The following is a 20,727-nucleotide window of genomic DNA, read 5'->3' on the forward strand; positions in this document are numbered from 1 at the left end:
TAACCTTGAGTTAGATGCATGCAATGCCCCTTTCGTGCCTTAAGTCCTGTATTAACTTTCCTAATTGATTACTTTTTTGTTTGGTTTTTGGGCCACATCTGACTCTGCTCATTGCTTAAGCCTGACTCTGCATTTAGGGACCACTCCTAGCAGAGCTAAGGAACCATTTGGGGTGCTGGGGTTGGCCATGTGCCCTGTCCACTCCTTGGTCTTATGACTTGTTTTTATATACTGGGTGTGGTAGATTTAAGTGGGTAATGCATAAACTAGAAGTGGAGTTAGCAGAATTAGAATTAGAATTTTATGAGTTTTTGGCTTATTTTGTTGGAGGCTGATAATCAGTTGAAAGTAACATGAGGGGAGAGCCCTCCTGTTGTGAATATGGAGCCCATGATTTGCTTGCGGGGAGCGCTCTCTCTCTCTCTCTCTCTCTCTCTCTCATGGGCAAGACTTGACTTTGGGTGTAAATTTTCATATCACTGATTTTTTTTGGATCATATCCAGCGATGCTCAGGGGTTACTCCTGGCTCTGTGCTCAGGAATTAACTGGCAGTGCTTGGGGAACTATATGGGATGCCAGGAATTGAACCCACTGTCACCAGTTGTTACTCATTGATTGTTTTCAAAATAATGAAGCCCTTGGAATAAATTCCTGCACTGAGGGAGTTGTATATAAATTTGTTAACTGTTCTAATGAAACTTTGTTAATGGCTTTCTTAAGACATGCTCTTGGGCATGATAAGCCACAGTCCTTTCTAGCAAACTTTCCTTTCCTCTCTAGCAAACTCAGTGGGTGGTTCCATTGGTTTTAAGAATTCAGTGATTCTACATTTTGAAGACTTGAAAACTTCTGCACCCACTTAACAGCATTTTCGTGGGGACTAGAATTATTAAAGTGCTTCAGTACAACCCATAAATGGTGTCAGAATCGGAAATAATGCTCTTATGTTACTGTATTGCTTTGTTGAGCATAGAACTCATTTAGGGTGATAGTACAGCGGGTAGGGCATATTCTTTGTACATGCCAAACCTGGGTTCATTTTTGGCACTCTATATGGTCTCCTGAGCCCACCAGGAATAAGCCCTGAGTGCAGAGCCAGGAGTAAGTCCTGAGTTTAACACTGGGTGTAACACAGGGTGTGATCATCCCCCACCCACCCAAATAAAAAACCCCAAAACATAATGTATACAGTGCTTATTGACCATTTGATATCTGAATCTGTGGAGGAATAATCTCTAGATTACTTCTAACCGTCACATGTTTTTGTTGTTGTTTGGGGTACCATAACCGTTGGTACTGGGGAGGGTGGGGCATGCTGGATACGGAATCCAGTGCCTTGTATGTGTAGGGCTTGCACTCCACTAGTTGTGTCACATCCTTGGTCCTCTTTTTCCTTTTTAACGGAGTTAGTTGGTTAAAAGAAGATGTTATGTTTAAATATTCTGTATGTATGTATTCTGTGTTTTGTTCATTATGAGTACATGACTTGCAAATATTTTCTATTCTGTGAGTTGTCATTTTGTTTTGTCCTTTATAAGCACAAAAGTTTTTAACTTGAATGAATTCGTTTCTCAGTAAATATTTCTCCTGTTGTTTCCATTCTGTGTGCTTTGAAAAAAAATAGTTTTCTAGTTCCCTGAGGTCTTTTATCCTAAATAATTGATAGAAATGTATGTCCTGCTCACATTATTGTACTAACACTTGCTTTTAGTGGTGAGATAGTTATTTCGAGCAAATGGAGGTTTTTTGAAGTAAATAATTTTTTTTTAAATTTTATTTTATCACCATGTGGAAAGTTCTCAGGTTTATGTCTCAGTTATACCGTATTCAAACACCATCCCTTCACCAGTGCCCATATTCCACCACCAAAATCCCCGGTATACCCCCGCCCCCCCACCCCAACTGTATAACTGATGAATTTCACTTCATTTTCTCTTCACCTTGATTACGATCCATATTCCAACACAAAACTCACTATTGTTGTGGGACTTATACCCCCAAACAAGATAACCCTATTAAGGAAGAATTTGATAATTACTTTTCCATTGAAAGATTGTATGTTTTCAGGTTTTAGAAAAGGTCGTGTTAGCGGCCGCGCGGCTCGGATGTGTCCCAGTCCCGAATCCCAGAGCCGTGTTAGTTGCTGCTCAGTGTCGCCAGGGCTCCGTCTGGAGAAGGTGTGCAGGCTGTACCTCCTCCTTCTGGCTCCCCGGCGTTGTTGGCCCCAATTTGGGTCCGGAGCATTTTCCGGGCCGCGTTGCTCACCAGAATGCCTGGCCGCTTCTCTCTGAAGTAAATAGATTTTATTTGGAGGTTTCTGAGGGAAGGAGGAAGGGATATGTGGGAGAGAGAATAGTAAGAATAATGCGCTCAAGAGAGAACTCGGGCTTCTCCAAGGGTGGAGGAAGCCCCTACACATAACCGAGCTTTACACACAAAAGTATGAAAACATGACAGTGCACATCTCAACGGGGGAGATGCGGGCAACACATGTGCTCGGCCACGTGGGCACAAGCAGCACGTGGGCTCAGGCAGCATATGCACCCAAATGGAGATTTTCTTAGTAACATGTTTTTACTCTAATGGCTACCATTTAAATTTTTCTCAAATACATTATTAGTTAAAATTTCGAGGCTTTATGTGGTAGACGCCTTGAACGGAATACTTCCATGTCATTGTATTTTCTGGGCACTAGAGACATCAGATGTACACTAGCATACATATTGTAGCACTGTTGTCCCCGTTGTTCATCTATGTGCTCAAGCGGGCACCAGTAATGTCTCCATTGTGAGACTTGTTACTGTTTTTGGCATATCGAATATACCACGGGTAGCTTGCCAGGCTCTGCTGTGCGGGTGGGATACTCTCAATAGCTTGCCGGGCTTTCCAAGAGGGATGGAGGAATTGAACCTGGGTCAGCCGCGTGTAAGGCAAATGCCCTACCCGCTGTGCTATCGCTCCAGTTCAGCATACATACACAGCACTGAAATCTTCCAGTCTATGGCCATACCACCCTGAACGTGCCTGATTTTGTCTGAAATTTTTTTCATTCTGTTCAGTTTGCTTATGAGGATTAGCTAATCTGAAGAAATTAGGTGTGAGATTGAATGGAATGTTTCTCATTTTGCATCTGAAGCAATTTTGTATATGTGCTTTTCTTTTTTTATTTTTAAGTTTTCAAGGTATTTTCTTTTGCATATATGTTATATGTACCTTCTTGAGTTACTTCTAAAAATTGAAGTTTTTTTGGTTTTGGATCACACCCAGAGATTCTCATGGCTTACTCCTGACTCTGCACTCTGAGATCATTCCTGGCAGGGCTCTGGGAACCATAAGGGTGCTGGGGATAGAACGCAGGCACCCTTCCTCTGAACTAGAATTACTATCGAACTATTATCACTCAAGCTCCTCAACTTTGAATTATGAAAATTTAAATTATTTGGGGTTTTTGGGTCACACTTGGTAGTGTTCAGGGCTTCTAGCTCTAAACCCAGATTTCCTGCTTGCAATGCAAGCTGGCTACCTGCTGTACAGTCTCTTTCACCCCCATGCTGGTTCTGTTTTTCTGATATCTTTGAGTATCATTATGGTTTTCACTTGCTTTTTTTGTTTTTGGGCCACACTGGGTGTTTGAGGAGTAAGTTCAGGGCTTACTACTGGCTCTGCACTCAGGAAACACTACTGGCGGTGTTCTGGACCATATGGGATGCCAAGGATCGAACCCAGGTCAGCCGCATACAAGGCAACCACCAGTCAACGGCTGTACCGCATGTGCTGTCTCTCCTTTGTTTGCATTTTTCGATGATCAGTGATGTTGAGCATCTTTTCATATGCTTTTTGGCCTATTTTTTTAAAAAGTGGGTTTTTTTTTTTGCTTTTGCTTTTTTTTGGGTCACACCTGGAGATGCACTCAGGAATTACCCCTCGTGGTGCTCAGGGGACCATATAGGATGCTGGGAATCGAACCCGGGTCGGCCATGTGCAGGCAAATGCCCTACCCACTGTGCTATCACTGCAGCCCCTGAAAAAATGTTGTCTTTTAGTGCACAGCAGCTTTCAAGCTTTTGGCGTGTGGGGCCATAGCCTGATGGTGCTTAATAACAAGGATATTCCTGCTTCTGTGCTTCAAAGTGATCCCTAGTGGTGCTTTGGGAACCATATGTTTTGGATGTGGATCAAATTGGGTTATACTGTCTCTGACCCAAAGGGATTTTTTGTTTTTGGGTCACACCCAGCAGTGCTCAGGGCTTACTCCTGGCACAAAGTTTTTAAGTTCATTATAGTCCCATATGTCTATTTATTCTACTTTTATATCCAATAAGTCATTGTGAAGACCAGTACCATGAAGCTTTCCCTCTGTTTCTTTCAGAGTTTTTGTAGTTTTGAGCCTTAGGGAGTATAATAAACAGTGTAGTACTGGTGTAACCACAATAAACCAATGGAAGAGAAAGCCCCCAAATAAACTCATGTTGAGAGCCTGGCAAGCTACTGAGAATATCTTCGCCCACACGGAAGAGCCTGCAAGCTCCTCTTGGTGTATTCGATATGCAGATACAGTAACAATAACAGGTCTCATTCCCTTGACACTGAAAGAGCCTCCAGTCGTTGGGAAAGATAAGTAAGGAGAGGCTGCTAAAATCTCAGGGCTGGGACGAATGAAGATGTTACTGGCGTCCGCTCAGAGTAAATCGATGAACAACGGGATAACAGCCATACAGTGATATCATCAAATCATCTTTAGTAAAGTGATTATGATCACTTAATAGGGAAAAAGCTCTTTAAAAAATGGTTTTGCGAAAACATGCAAAAGCATGATGCTGGACTTTCATATTTCTAGTATAAGGCTTACCTGAGAGACAGTCGTTTTGTTTTTAATTGAACATATGTTTCATTGCAATTTGTGTTCTTAACATCTTTTCTGTTTGTAAGTTCTATACATTTATAATATTAATGCTTCCCTTCCCTTCCCCACCTAGAACCCTCAACAACTAGTACTGCTTCAAACTATCCAGATGTATTAACAAGGCCTTCTCTTCACCGGAGCCATTTGAATTTCTCCATGTTGGACTCTCCTTCGTTACACTGTCAGCCCTCCACATCCTCGGCATTCCCAATTGGCAGTTCTGGTTTTTCTCTTGTGAAAGAAATTAAAGATTCTACCTCTCAGCATGATGATGATAACATCTCAACTACTAGTGGCTTTTCTTCAAGAGCTTCTGATAAAGGTATTCTTGGCATTTATTTGGTAATAAAATTTAATTCCATGAAAACTTTTCCTGTTGTAATTTTTATATTCTACTTCTGAAATTCTGGGTTCCTGTAACTAATGTATTTTTTGCATTATGTATTTTTTTGGTTGCAGATATAGCTGTTACAAAGAACACTTCAGTGCCACCTCTGTGGTCCCCAGAGGCCGAACGTTCTCATTCACTGTCACAGCACACTGCCACTAGCTCAAAGAAACCAGCATTCAATTTGTCTGCTTTTGGGACACTTTCCCCTGTGAGTATTAATTAAAGTTGATTGAATCACATTAGTTTCAAATGTTTATTGCTTATAGTTTTGTCTTTGTGTTTCTGTAGTCTCTTGGGAATTCCGCAAACCTTAAAACAAGTCAGCTTGGGGATTCTCCTTTTTATCCTGGAAAAACGACCTATGGAGGGGCAGCGGCTGCTCTAAGACAACCTAAACTACGGAACTCACCGTATCAGGTTGGTCTGCATGGAAGTAAAACTGTTGAACTTGATAGGATAAGTAACTATTGACATGAATAACTGAGTCCATTTTGTTACTCCTTAGTAAAATGATAGGTTGGGGACTAGTAAGATTCTTTTCATTTAGCTGACTATGCGAATGTAATTTTCGACCTAGAGGGACATTTTACAAATTTTGGGGTCTTTTTTTTCTTCTTTTTGGTTACACCCTGCGATGCATGGGGTGACTCCTAGCTCTGCACTCGGGAATTGCCCCTGGCGATGCTCAGGGGTCCATATGGGATGCTGGGAATCCGAACTGGGGTTGGCCACATGCAAGGCAAACACCCTACCTGCTGTTCTTTTGCTCCAACCCCAAATTTTGGGGTCTTTTTTTCCTTCTGTTTATTAAGAAAAGAGGGGATTTGTTGGAAAGAAAAGAAATTGTGAAGTATGTTTAGTCAAGCATAGGCTATAGAGCAAATTTCAAAAAAAGAAAATAGGGTTCTGGTTTTTATTTTATTTTTATTCTTTTTCTTTTTGGGTCACACCTGGCGATGCTCAGGGGCTTTCTGGCTCTGCACTCAGGAATTATTCTGGCAGTGCTCGGGAGACCATATGGGATGCTGGGAATCGAACCTGGGTCGGCTGCATGCAAGGCAAACGCCCTACCCACTATGCTATAACTCCAGCTCCAGGGCTCTGGTTTTATGCTAAATATAAAGTTAGGGTGATGTGATGGTGTGTAGGTATTTATCAATACTTCAGGATAAAAGCCATGTAAGTTTAGGAGGGGAAGAGGTGGACTCATGCATTTGAGGAAATAGTCAACACACATAATTGTGTAACACGTGTAGAAAATAGTGAAAAAACTTCATCAGAATTGATAAGTTAAGGAGTACTCCAGTGTGTTGGCTCCACTAAATATTGTCCAACTAGGGGTCTGTACCTTATCAGAACTTAGGTATTTCTGAGACTCTGTCTTGGTCCAAACAAGCCAAGAGAATTTAACTGTGACTGTTTGTGTGAGTTAATGTATTGAAGTTAGATGTCATTGATCAAGAAGTAGCCTTAGGGTTAATTAGTTTTGGACCAAAAATGTTTGCCTTTGTTTGCTGCTTACCTGGGTTCTGTCCTCTGTTCCCTGCCTGTGAGACCCAGCACCCCTCCTTCCAGTGCCAGAAAAGAAATAAACTGAGTATTTAAAATCGTGGTGCCAGAGTGGTAGTACAAGAGGGCCAGGTGCTTCCCTTCCATTCAGCCTACCCGGGTTTGATCCCAAGCACCTCATATCATTCCCCTGATTCCCATCAGACATATTCTCGAGTGCAGAGCCAGGAGTGAGACCTAAGCACTGCTGAGTGTGGCCTCAAAAATCTTATATTTAACCTTGAGAAAAATAGGTTAGTTTAACTTTTTAATTTATGTGTACTGCGGAGTATATTTCTTTGTTCAGCTATCTTGGGATTGATCAAAATTATTTCTTCCTAATTTGGTCTTTTATGTTTTCTATTTTGTTTCTGTTTTATTTTTTTCTTTTTGTGAGGCAGAGGACCTTCCTGGGCGTTTCTGAGCAGGCTTGGGGCCCCCTCTTGTCAATTCTCACCCAGTCAGGCTGGTGTCTTAATGTGAGCCTAAGAATGTAGTGCTCCTTGGCCTTGCTGTGACGTGGATTACCTAGGTTACCCAGCCAGTGCTCTGGAGCTTGTAGGCCAGCACCCAGTGATGCTCAGGGAACCATGTAGCCCGGGGTTGGAACTAGGTTTGCTCTATGTAAAGGCATTCTATTTGCTATCTGACTCCATCTTTTTGTGATCCAAATATTACATACATCAAGATACTGCTAGAACAATTTGCCTGTTATCTCATTTTTCTTTTTCAGCATAACTAGTAATAGTTCCTTAGAGAAGTGTGTGATGTCTTGGTTTTTTTTCTTTCTGTTTGTGAAGATATTATCTCGGGTGGAGAAAATAGAATGTTAGAGGGACAAAGAAAAAAGGTTGACCATAATCTTAATGTTGTCTTCCAGAGTTAAGTTGATACTGGCACATTGATTTTATTTTACTTTGAACGTTTATTTCTCAAATACTTACATTTTGTATGTACTTTAGAATTTATTATTTCAGCAAGTAATGTAAACTTTACTTTGTAGGCACCAGTCAGAAGGCAGATGAAAGCCAAACCGCTCAGTGCACAGTCCTATGGTGTGACTAGTTCAACAGCTCGGCGGATTTTGCAGTCTTTAGAGAAGATGTCCAGTCCGCTAGCGGTAAATGCTTTGCCCCCTTTATTTTATTTATTTTTTGGGGCACACACAGTATTGCTTGGGTTACTCCTGGCTCTGTGCTCAGGAATTACTCTTGGCAGTGCTCCGGTGGCCCATATGGGATTCGGGGGATCGAACCTTGGCCGACTACGTGCAGGGCAAACACCCTGCCCACTGTGCTGTCACTCCTGCCTCTCCTCCCTCCCTGTTATTTTAGGAAATTTCACTTGATGTTGTTTTGATTAGGGGAGGTGGATTTGGGCTACTCCTGGTGGTTCTCAGGCTCTTCCTGATTCTGTGCTTGGGAGTGATCCTTGCAGTGCTCAAGGGGTCATATGTGGTGTCAGGGATTCCTGCAAGGGAGAGTCACTAATGGGATGCAAGGCAAAGGTCTTAACCCCTGTACTACTATCTTTCTGGACTCGTTAACAGTAGATTTTTTTTTTAACTCCTAAGCATAGAAAAATTTGTATTTTGTGGAAATAAAAAAACCTTAATGATAATATTTTAACATCAACAGGATGCAAAAAGAATTCCATCTGTTGTTTCTTCTCCCTTGAGTTCTGTAAGTTGCCTTTAAAGCCTTTTGAAGAGATTTATTTTTATAATTGATTAGTTATTTTTCTGTTTCTACCTGTTTTAAGAATATTTTGTTTTTTTCAGCCTCTTGATAGGAGTGGGATAGATGCCACCGCAGATTTTCAGGCCAAAAGAGAAAAGGTAAGACTTGGGCCTTTTATTTATTATTATTTTTTTTTTCCCAAACTGTATCCAGCTTTATTAAAGATACTTTTCATAAACAATCATGGTATTTCAGGCAGGACGTGGGCAGACAGTCATTAACAATATATAATAACTTTCAAACTCCCTTATTCAATGGACTACCAAAATCAGAAAGCCACTATAAAACCCAATTAACATTTTCATTTGATACTCTGGACAGTGAAAGTTTAGAGTGAGGGTTGACATTTCACATTTAGTATGTTGTTTAACAACTTTTCACAAGCCGACGCTGACTTTCAAGAAATGAAAGAAAAAATGGCAGAATGATCTCCTTGGCTTTATCTGCTTTAGCGTCCCCTTCAGCCTTTCCCTTGGGCATGGTGGTGACAGCGGCGGGATGTGGGCGCTGGCCTCGGGGTGCAGCGATGCGAGGGCTTTGGTGGGTCCAGGGGTCGTTCTCGCCTCTTCCTCACCGACTTGAGCCTTTTAAATATCAGCAATTTAGTCTTTTGGGGGCTTGAGGGGCGCCACATTCGGTGATGCTCAGGAATTACTCCTGGTGGTACTCAGGGAAGCATATGGGATGCCAGGGATCCAACAGTGGGCCGACCCACTATTGCTACATCCCTGAGCTTGTTGTGTCCTTCAAAGCCAGTAAATAAATGTTTTGAATTCAGATAGTAGTTATTAGAGACCATGTTTGGAAAAACAGGACTTTTTTTTTTTCTTTTTACTTAGACATTGTAAGTTCTGAAGGCCTGGCACTATTCTGTAAATATGGTAGATACTCTCTTTTCGCAGAGTGGAGTGGGGGGAATGGGTTGGTGAGTTATTTTTTTCCATCTTTAGCATCTTGATGGTCTTCATGGGTAACTTACTTTTTGACAAATGAAAATAGGAGTGAACTCAGTTTCAAATACTTGTTTTTTGTTTTTGGGCCACGGTTGCCTGTGCTCAGTGCTTACTTTCTGGCTGCTCTGCTTTCAGGGATCACTCCTGGCAGGCTCAGTGCCGTAGGTGGTGTCTGAACCAGGTTGATTGCATACAAGGCAAGCACTTGACCCACTGTACCCCTGAAATAATACTTAGAAGTTTGTAAGTTCAAAAATGTGGGTGCCCGACTCATGCGTTTGGTGGCCAAGAGTGCCTCCTCGCCTTCGCCAGCTGGCAGATAGCAATGGATGAATGAAGAACAGGGCCACTGGCTGGTTGGGAGTCAGTGACTGTTTATTCCAGCCTCACAGTATAGTTACATAGAAATTGTGAAGGGTGTGAGTACACATAGGTGTTGAAATTATCATAACAATAAACATGTAAACCCCTCCCTTCAGGGGAAGTTCTAGACTAACTCAAAGACAACATTTCATCTGGGGGTTCAGCACTCTAGATTACTAGGTGATCCTCTAGATTACTTGGTGATCGGCTCAAGGGCAGAATTTCAACGAGGGTGTACTGCTTGCTTGCTTTCCTTACCAGTATCCATTTAAACAATCATCTTAAATTTACTTAGTAATTTTTCTAGTCATTTAATATGGATACATTTTAAAAGAGCCTGGGTGGCTCTTCCCGGGGACATTTCATTATATATCCCAGACTATAGCCCTCAGGACAGGTTAGTCTTTCCTAACCCCAGAAGGGTTCTTAATTCGGTTACTTCTTTTTGTGTCATGACAGAAATCTGTTCTATTATCATGTTCTTATTCTAATTCTTAAGGTGCTTAAGAAGCCTGTCACTTTTTGATGACAGGGCAGCTTCTGGTTGTCCTGGGTCCATCTAATTTTCTCACCGGGACTCTTCTTTTGGGGGGTGTTAGGAAGTAAGGACAATGAGGCGTGAATCAGATAAATCTGATGGATGCCCAGGAGTAAATATTATTTGGAGTCAACTCCCATGTTACAGAAACATAGCATCAACTGTCTTCCTGTGTCAGTACAAAAAGACATTGCTAATCTAATCTAAGCAAAGGACATAAAAGAAAGAGAAAAGCAATATAGGATTAGTAGTGACTGATGGAATGGGATTAGGAGTGGCTGATGGAATTGGGTGTGCCTTGGGAGCACTGTGGTGGGTGTGACTCAGTAAACAAGCTCCCTGCAGGAGGAGCAAAGACAAACCAATGTTATCCAACAGAAGTTCAGAGAATTCTGCACTCACTGAACAGAATTATCTTCGTGGACCTTTTTTTTTTTTTTTTTTTTTTTTGGCATTTTGGGGTTACAACTAGCCATGTTCAGGTTATACTCCTGGTTCTGCACTCAGGAATTACTCCTGGCAGTGCTCAGGGAACTATATAGGATGCTGGGGATCGAACCCAGGTTGGCCTTGTACAAGGCAAACTACCTACCCACTGTACTATCATTCCGGCCCCTCTTTGAGAACATTTTGTTTTGGGTGCCATGCCTGGTTATGTTCAGGGTTTACTCCTGACGCTGCACTTACTAAATTAGTCTTTGCAGTACTCTGGACCATGTGGGACGCCCAGGATTGAACCCAGGTCAGCTGCATGCAAAGCAGGCACCCTACCTGTACTATAACTCCAGCCCCCAATATTAAATTTTCTAGTAGATTAGAGCTACAGCTAGCACTTGGAATGCAGCATTATATCTCATGTTTTAAGGATGCTGATTATGTCCATAAGGTGTACAAAATGAGTAGTCTCTCTGAGTAATAAGATCCTATTTGTGAAGGATCTTAGGGAACAGGAGTCTTTCCCTGGCAATTCATGTTGTTTACAGATGTTCTGAGTGAAAGGACAATATTCACAGAATCACTGTTTCAAAAAGGAAATGTCAACTTTATCTGTACAGCAAAATCATTGTAACTAAAGACTTGACAAGAGACTTAGGTGATAAAACAGTTAGTTGGAATTCTTGGGACTGGAGAGGTGGTAGAGTGGGGAGGGCATTTACCTTTTTTGTACCTGACCCGGGTTCAATCCCTTGTACCCCATACGATTTCCTGGGCCTCAGCCTTGCCAGAAGTGATGGCTGAGCTCCCAACTAGTAGTCAACCCTGAACACTGCTGAGTGTGGGCCAAAAGTAAAAAAAAAAAACAAAAAACCAAAAAAAAACCCTCGATAATATTTTACAAATTTGATAGACTTTTTAAAAAATATATTTAAATAGTAAGACATTTTGTTTCTGTTTTTGTGGTGTTAGGAATTAGACCAAGGATTTACACTTTAGTGGTTTTTTTTGTTTTTATACTGATAAATAACTTGGAGAGTTGTTCATGTTTTTAGCAGTTAAAATATTTTCATAACTTGCTTAGAGATGTTTTATTTGTAGCTAAAGAAAATTTAGAAATTTGGGGGGAAATGTGGTTAGATCAGCTTTAGTGCATGTTTTAAAATCATTCCTTGAAAGCTTAGATTTGTGGAGAAGTTTTGAAAACAGTTCTCATTTTGTATATGTACTCTTCACAGTGAAACGTGACTAAGTCTGGAATAAAATACCATATGAAGACATTTTAGAGATACATATGTGTGCCTTAAAGTTCTTATAGCTCAACCTAGTCCCTTTGGTCCGATTACTGTTTGCTTTTCCTCTTAGCATTTGGTTATATTTATTGCTCTTACTCTAGAACAGTGCTTTCCCCTCCTCCCCTCTTTAATCTTTCTAAACATCTATATATTGTTTATTGGAGTATCAGTCATCTTTTTTGCTTAGAGAAGTTTACATTTAGGTAATCCTATGTGCTAAAAATGTTAAGTTTATTTGTGCAGTAGTACTAATTTCTTTAGACCACTTGAAAATTGTTGGCCAGCTAATCAAAATATATTTTGAGGTTTATGTTCTAGTATTTGTGAAACACATTCATCCCATCAAAACTCCTGGGTATCGGGGCTGGAGTGATAGCACAGCGGGTAGGGCATTTGCCTTGCACGCAGCCAACCTGGGTTCCATTCCCAGCATCCTGTATGGTCCCCTGAGCACTGCCAGGGGTAATTCCTGAGTGCAGAGCCAGGAGTGACCCTTGTGCATTGCCAGGTGTGACTCAAAAAGAAAAAAAATACCAAAAACAAAAAAACTCCTGGGTTCCATATAGAGCAGTATTTTCAGCCCCTGGTTCTTGGCCTGGTATCAGGATTTCTGCCAGTATGCTCAAATGTCACTGCCACAAAAGTGTTACACTTGGATGATTTAGCATTGATTACTACAAATCATAATATGTAAATACTATTGTTTACATGGTTTTGTCTTGGTGTTGCCTGAAATAGTTTTCCTTTTTCCCTGTTACAGTTGTAAAAAGATTTGACCACCACTGCTCTTGGAAGTACTGTCGTAGTCCTTGGGCTGTTTTAGCTAGTATCAGCTATTTTAAGATATACATCTCTGATAAACATGAAAATAAAGTTGTCTTTGATTTTGTTTTATTAGGTGGATTCTCAGTATCCTCCTGTTCAGAGACTCATGACCCCAAAACCAGTTTCCATAGCAACGAATCGAACTGTTTATTTTAAACCATCTCTCACCCCAACTGGTGAATTAAAGAAGACTAATCAAAGAATAGATAAAAGGCACATTGTGAGTATATGTGTTTTCACTTGTGTTTAAATACTGATTGAAATGAATAAGAGATAAACTGCAATTACTGATTACAAATTGAAATGCCTTTAAAATGGTAGGGACCCTTAAATGGTAAATTACTGTGTTTATTAAATGTTAATGTATATTTCTTTAGAATACATAGATCTTGCTAGACTTGATCTTTCTTTCCTGTTTTATGTGTGATGTCTGATAATGGTTGTTGGAAAGTTATGCATCTGTTTGTGACGTCTGTTTGTTCCTAGGGATACATTGGTATACATTTCTGGAAATTTTATTGTCATACTTTTTTGGGATGGTCCATAGTCAATCTTTTATCTTGCTCATATTTAGATGTTACTTAGATGCTTTTTTGAGCTAGAAATCAAGCAAGTTTTGCTTAATGCTTTTAGTTTGTTTTTTTAACCTCACCATTATCAAAAATGTTTTGGGAGGTGGTTGTGTGCGAAAGTTCACCCATTCTTTCTTAGGGGCTATTCCCAGTTTAGTGCATAAGAAGCTTCCTTCTGCCATCTTTGGGACCCGGCTGTAGTGCTGCAAATCAACCCCCTGCAAGTAAAGCATGCACTCAACTCACTGAATTATCTCAAGCTTCTCGCCATATTTTTTTTGGTTTATATTCGTTCACCTATTTAAACTATATAGGTCAAGGTTTTAGTATATTTTCAGAGTTGATCAGCCTCTACTATCATGGTCTCAGAACAAAATCCCATTCTCTAACCTTCCTGAGGGTCCCCCTCCTCTCCCTAACACAAATATTTACCCATACAATGGGTGCGTTGTCCTAACTCCCCGTTTCTTTCTCCTTTTGTTTTTGTTTTTGGGGCCACATCTGACGGATGTGCGGGGTTACTGTGGGCAGTGCTTGAAGGGACCATGCCATGCGTTCAGCTCCTTGATCTATCACTTGTTTTTGCACTCGCTCTGTTTATGTCTCCTTTTCTTGCACCTCTCACACCTGCATAAGTCTCTGTTCATGCCTCCCTGTTTATTATTATTATTATTATTATTATTTTTATTGAATCACCAAGTGGAGGGTTACAAAGTTCTCAGGATTATGTCAGTTATACAATATTCAAACACCCCTTCCTTCACCAGTGCCCGTCTTCCATCACCAACCCCCCCAGTATATCTGCCGCCCCCTCCCACCTCCCTAGTCCCCACCCTTGTACGTGATAAGTTTCACTTCATTTGCGCTTATCTCGATTACATTCCATGTTTCAACACACAACTCACTACCGTTGCTGGGGTTTCCCCCCAAAAAGAAAAAGACAGTCCTATTGCCAATGAGGCATTTGATAGTTCTCCATTACTAAGAATATAGAGATATTAAGTCCTGCTGTTTGTTATATAACTTTTCTTTTTCCCCCTTGCCCCGCGCCACCGAGTTCACGCCTGTTTAGTAATCGCCACGCTGTCTGACAAAGGGAAAAAAACCCGAAGAGGATGGTTATTTCTCGTCATCAGCCGGTGTGGGGCTCTGGCTTAGTTGATAGTCTAGTAGAGTGTCTGCAAGCAGTTTCTGGAACCAAAGGTCTTGCGCTGATATCGGCTCCGGCTCGAGATACCACCAGTGTCCCGCTGTTCCATGTACCTAATTTTTCCCCTTATTTCCCATTCCCACGCCACCAGGTCTGTTTGCTTAATGGACATCACATTATGTTTGACACCACACCACATTTCTTCCCGAGAAAGAAGGATATTTCTTCTCAGCCGGCGTGGGGATATAGCTTAGTTCAGTCTAGAGAGATGGCTACCATTTTGATTGCCTTCAATATTTCAACAAAATACTTACTATTCTTGTTAGGATCACCCACAAAAGTCCGACCCATTAAGAAGGAAACATTACATATTGCTGATACTAAGATGACATTAGGTCGCGCGGCCGCTGCTGCGGCCTCGCGGTTTTGGGTTTCTGTCTAAAGTCCAGGGAAAAAGTTGAAGGAGAGAGAGAGATTTCCGCACGGGGGACCTGGCGGAAACTCTCAAGTCACATACTGCAGGTTGCTGGTGGGCTGCTGGTGTCCCAGGCAGCTCCCTCCTCTTCGTCAGTCATTCTGGGGGTGTTTATTATTTTTTTAGCCTAGAAAATTGTTGCTCTTTCTGTAGAACGATTATTCTCCATATTTCATATGAAAGGATCCAAAAGTATGTGGTCTTTATTTGTAATTTCATTTAGTATATCTTCAAGGTTCATGCAAGTTAGAACAAATTTTATTCCTTTTTATATCTGGGTATTGTTTTGGCATACTAGATTTATTTATCCAATTATCAAGTTTTTGTTTATAGTTGTATGTCTTCTATCTGTTTTGTTTTTACTCCAAATTCCTTCTGAAACTAGAGCAGTTATCAAAACCAGTAACTTACATGGAGACAGTGCAATTGTCTAATCTATAGGTTTTATTTAGATATTGCCAGTTGTCCCAAAAGAAAAGAAAAACACAAGATATTATATTAAATTTAATTGTCATGACTCTTTGTCTTTAGAACAGATCTTTGCTTCTCCCCCCACCAAATATTTTTACCTTCACAACTTTTGGCATTTCTGAACAGTGCAAACAAAAAATCTCTTTGAATTCCTCCATTGTTATATTGTATATTAATTCCTCTATTATTATATTCCTCCTTTATTGCCTTATTTTGATGCTTATATTGGAAGTCTCAGGTTTTGCTTGCTTGTTGGCCGCTTGTGTTTGTTTTGAGTTTTGGTTTTTTGGACACACCAGATACTGCTCAGGGGTTCCTTCTGGGTCTGCACTCAGGGATTACTCCTGGTGAGCTCAAGGGACCATTTGGGATACTGGGGATCCAACCCAAGTTGGCCATATGCAAGACAAGAGTCCTACCAGCTGCACTAATGCTCTGGCCCCACCTGTGTTTTTATAATATTTTCTTAATTATTTTTGGAATACTTAGTTGCTTTTGCTAATGGAGAATAATATAGGCTCAATTCCTAAGCTTTAGGCCCCAGCATTGATCAGCCATTTCTTCATGGAGGAACTTACTGGAGTTCCAGAGAATCATCCAGAAGTAATTGCCTTGTAAATTTGTTTGCATATTTAATTGGCCATAACAAAAAATTGGAGGCTGGAGCGATAGCACAGCACGTAGGGCATTTGCCTTGCATGCGGCCGACCCAGGTTCGATTCCTCCGCCCCTCTCTGAGAGCCTGGCAAGCTACCAAGAGTATCCTGCCCACACGCCAGAGCCTGGCAAGCTCCCTGTGGCGTATTCGATATGCCAAAAACAGTAGCAAGTCTCACAATAGAGACGTTACCAGTGCCCGCTTGAGCAAATCTATGAGCAATGGGATGATAGTAACAGTGAACAAAAAATAAGTGTTTTTTTGTGTGCTTGGCAAATATATTAACCTTTTGTTGTGTTTTTTTCTTGAAAAGACACTTGCACACAGGCATTTTACTCATAATTCTTGGTTTCCATTCTGAGGGCAGTATAATAACGGCTGATTTTAGGATTTGTTAATGATAAAACCACCAAATTCTTGATTCTAGTTATTAAAACTTGGAGGGATCAGGTTAAGAAATTTTAAACAATTAAGCAAGTACCTAAGTGTGTCATTTTTTTTTCCTTCTAGAGTGTATGTGAAAAAAATACACTACCAGGGCAAAATAGAGAACGGGAAAGGTAATGTCATCTTTATAGTGAAACTTTAATTTTAATCAGATACGTATTTGATTTCCATATGCATTTTGAAAAATAAGAAGCCTAAACTACAATCTTTACATGTTAGAAAAATTTGTTTAAAATCATCCAGCTTTACATTTATTTTGTTTAGCAATTCTGGTTTTAAGTGTTCAGTTAGTAAGTTGTGAATATACCAGAATGATACTTAATTTAATTTTCTTTTCCTTTGCATAGTGGCTTTTCTTACCCACATTTCAGTATATCTGCAGCCAATGGTTTATCTTCTGGCGTGGGTAGTGGAGGCGGCAAGATGAGGCGAGAGCGAATACATTTTGCTGCAGCTAAAGTTCCCGAAGAAGAGGTAGGTTTATATATTTTAAATTTCTGGAAGTTTCTTAAAGGCTTTGGGTTGCTGGTGATGAGGGAAGACCTGCAGTGACTGAGGTGTGGGGAGACCTTGAACAGGGCTGGTCTGCCTGGCACAGAAGTTTGAAACCTGGTGTGGTATCATAGGAAAGCGCCTACTCCTGAAGAGAACTCTTCTTCCACTAGTACAGCAGTTGAGATATTTTCATCTCACAGAAAGAATGTTACTGTATAGTTTTTTCCCATTTTATAATAAATGGATTAGTAATCTCACCCGCGTTTTCTCATTGTAAAGTTGATCAATGTCCTGAAAGGTAACTATTTAATTCAGTGTTTCTTGTTTATTCAGCATGAGTAAGTATATCCACAGTTTATTCCAGAGGTACACTTGGGCTGGTCCTTCCATATTTATATATGCAGTGTTTTTTTCTGGGATATTTAATAGTGGATTATACAGGAATGATCATCTTCTTCAGATGTTATACTGCTTTTCGTGATAGTTTTGATAAATACTTCCACAGTGGGTTGATCTGCTTTTTCTATATTGTTACTGTTTTAGTTGGTTTTTAAATTTTTGCCAATGTCCTGAAGGCAAAGTGATATAGCCATTGGAGTTAAGTGGACGTTTTGTGTGTTTCTTGCCAGTCATGTTTTTACTTTATTCATTTAAAAAAAAAATTTATATTTTTTATTGGAGTTTTTTTAAGGGGCCATACCCACCACTGCTGGGACTCTGGGACTGTTTCTGGTTGGAGCAGTGTTTGTACTAGGTGGTGTTGGTTCTTGGGATCAGCAGAACCTCTTGAACTCTGGGCTTCTCATATTCTTGAAATACAGTGTCCAGACCGTATTTAGAGGTCACTTGTGAGCATGGAGCCTAATGTAGCACCTGAGCACTGCTGGGTGTGGCCCTAACCTACTTTTCCCCAAAGAGTTTATTCTTTTTTTTTTTTATTTTCCTTTTTGGGTCACACCTGGCGATGCACAGGGGTTACTCCTGGCTCTGCACTCAGGAATTACCCCTGGCGGTGCTCAGGGGACCATATGGGATACTGGGAATCGAACCCAGGTCGGCTTCGTGCAAGGCAAACGTTCTACCCGCTGTGCTATCGCTCCAGCCCAAAAGAGTTTATTCTTAAACAGAAATTTGGAAAAGATAGGGCCTAACATTTCTATCTGTGGATAGAAATGTTAGGCCCTTTTGTTTACTATGGACTGCTTGAAGTGTGGTCTCATTTCAGCCTTTAAAAATTAATTTCAGGGGCTGGAGCAATAGCACAGTGGGTAGGGTATTTGCCTTGCATGTGGCCGACCAGGGTTCAAATCCCAGCATCCCATGTCGTCCCCTGAACACCACCAGAAGTAATTAACTGAGTGCAGAGCCAGGAGTAACCCCTGTGCGTTTCTGGGTGTGGCCAAAAAAGAAGAAAAAAAAAATTCAGCTTTACTGGATTACTTTTGTTTTAGTGTTTTTATAGTTTAGTCTCATCAGTGTCATGATTTCTTTAGCAATGTGTACTTGTATTTTTAAGCAGCATGCCTTCAGTTAAATCTCTTATGGATCATTATACTTAAGAAACAGATTATCTTTCTTGTGCACGAGGAAATTAGTATCTGATTAATCTAGACACGCTTTTGTTTTTCAGTAAAATTTGTAACTTTTTTTTTTAACTTCGTTTTGAGGAAAACATTAACTTGGTTTAGTGTTTGCCAGAGGATATATTGATGAACTTCGATTCTTTCAGTTTTTAATTTTTTTTTTAAGTTAAGGATTTACCTGCCATTGTTCTACTACTAAAACTTCTCAATGGAAAATGAGATTTTTATGAGAAGGAAAATAAAGTTATTTTTTTCCTGTGGGGGAGCTGGGTGGGCTGTATCCTGTAGGACAACTCCCTGTTCCTTGTTGGGGTCGTTCTACCTCTAACCTCTAACCTGGCCACTTCAGCTCCCTGGGCTGCCCCAGAGTGTTCTTTATTACTTCATTTCACCTTTGTGGTTTTTGTTTGTTTTGGGGGGCCTCACCCAGCAGTTCCCATGGCTTCACTCCAGGTGCTGCACTCCACTCAGGAATTACTGCTAGAGGTGTTCAGGGGATGCTGGTGACACAACCCCGGTTGGGCATGTGCAAACACCCTACCTGCCCAACTCCCTCTCCAGCCTTCACCTCTGTAATTTTTAATAGCTTTTGAGTTTTTCCCTTTAGTTTTCTTATAATTGAAAAAATAATGGAAGTTTATAGTGAAGAAGTTTAACTAAACCACAAAAAAAAATGTTACAAACTTTTCCAAGAATAACTTGATAGAAAACTGAATAAAATATTCCTGTAAGTGTTCAATGGAGACGTTACTGGTGCCCGCTTGAGCAAATTGATGAACAACGGGTCGACAGTGCTATAATATTTGACGCCATACCCTGTGGTACTCGTGGTTCTGCTGTGGGACACTGAAGTTCCAGGGATCAGACTGGTTCCTTTTTCTTTTTTTTCCCCGAAGAGGGAGGGATTATACTTGATTCCTGACTCTGTATTGGAATGACCCTGGCAATGTATAGGGTGTCATCTGTAGGCTGCCGCCTAAGTTCATGACCACGGCCCCTGTGTACTCTTCAGCCCCTGTTTAAACAGTTTTTAAGATAAATCCTCCTAAATCTTTAATTGACGCTCAAGGTGCTTCCTGTGATTGTCTTGCAGATCATTTTTATTACAACTTACTGTCATTCTTTATAATTCAGACATTGTGGGGGTTAACTTTTTATTTACTTAATTCCCCTGTGCACTGTTTGGAACTTTATTATGGAAATAGGTGTCCCCAGACCAATTAATCATCTCCTTCCCTCCCTCTCTGGCCCCCTTCTTCATTCCAGCTAATTGCCAACTGCCAGTTTCACATCCCAGGATGCATTACACAACTCCTCTCCTAACTTTGTTTAACACTGGAATTATAGTCTCTACATTTCTGAATGAGAGGTAGTTACTGGTGGATTGCCCCAGATATTATGCTACCCTGTTTTGTTTTTAATTTTGATAGAATAGTTTTGAATAGACATGTGTATCAATGCTGCTTTTTGTTTCAGTTGTCAAGTGTATCTAGACCGCTAGTTGCTTGATTCAGTTTTAGTAATTAGGAGTTTTGATAAAAGATTAAAGATTCATTTTAAGTCTAGAGGGATTTTGGGAAAGGTTATACTGAAGAAATTTTTTTTTCCCTCATGTAATTTGTTAGATTTACACTATTGCTACTAGCAGACATTGGTTACATTTTACTTCACTAAATATTCAGGTTACTGCAGTTATATATTGAGCATGACTTATTTTGTAATATATTTAGCTTCTAACTTACCTCGGATTCCAAAACTTTATTATTATTATTATTATTATTATTATTATTATTATTATTATGTTCTTTTCTTTTTGACACGCCTAGTGGTGGTAGTGGTGGTCATGGGTAACACCCTGCTTTGCTCTGTGCTTCCTCTCAGTGCT

The 20,727-nt window shown here is 40.4% G+C and overlaps 1 protein-coding gene across 4 annotated transcripts in view; it reads left to right on the plus strand.

Annotated features, from left to right (window-relative positions):
- The window catches only part of NUP153 (nucleoporin 153), a 64,818-nt gene that overhangs the window by 13,874 nt on the left and 30,217 nt on the right, over nt 1-20,727 (plus strand). For all 4 annotated transcript variants that reach the window (XM_055124977.1, XM_055124979.1, XM_055124978.1 and 1 more), the window contains exons 3-11: nt 4,978-5,226; nt 5,364-5,503; nt 5,584-5,712; nt 7,847-7,963; nt 8,481-8,525; nt 8,624-8,680; nt 13,065-13,211; nt 16,828-16,877; nt 17,112-17,238. In XM_055124977.1, coding sequence (XP_054980952.1) covers nt 4,978-5,226; nt 5,364-5,503; nt 5,584-5,712; nt 7,847-7,963; nt 8,481-8,525; nt 8,624-8,680; nt 13,065-13,211; nt 16,828-16,877; nt 17,112-17,238 — 1,061 coding nt within the window. The remainder of the gene's footprint in view (nt 1-4,977; nt 5,227-5,363; nt 5,504-5,583; nt 5,713-7,846; nt 7,964-8,480; nt 8,526-8,623; nt 8,681-13,064; nt 13,212-16,827; nt 16,878-17,111; nt 17,239-20,727) is intronic.

Source organism: Sorex araneus, chromosome 2, assembly GCF_027595985.1.
Source record: "Sorex araneus isolate mSorAra2 chromosome 2, mSorAra2.pri, whole genome shotgun sequence".
In the NCBI taxonomy this organism is placed as follows: Eukaryota; Metazoa; Chordata; class Mammalia; order Eulipotyphla; family Soricidae; genus Sorex; species Sorex araneus.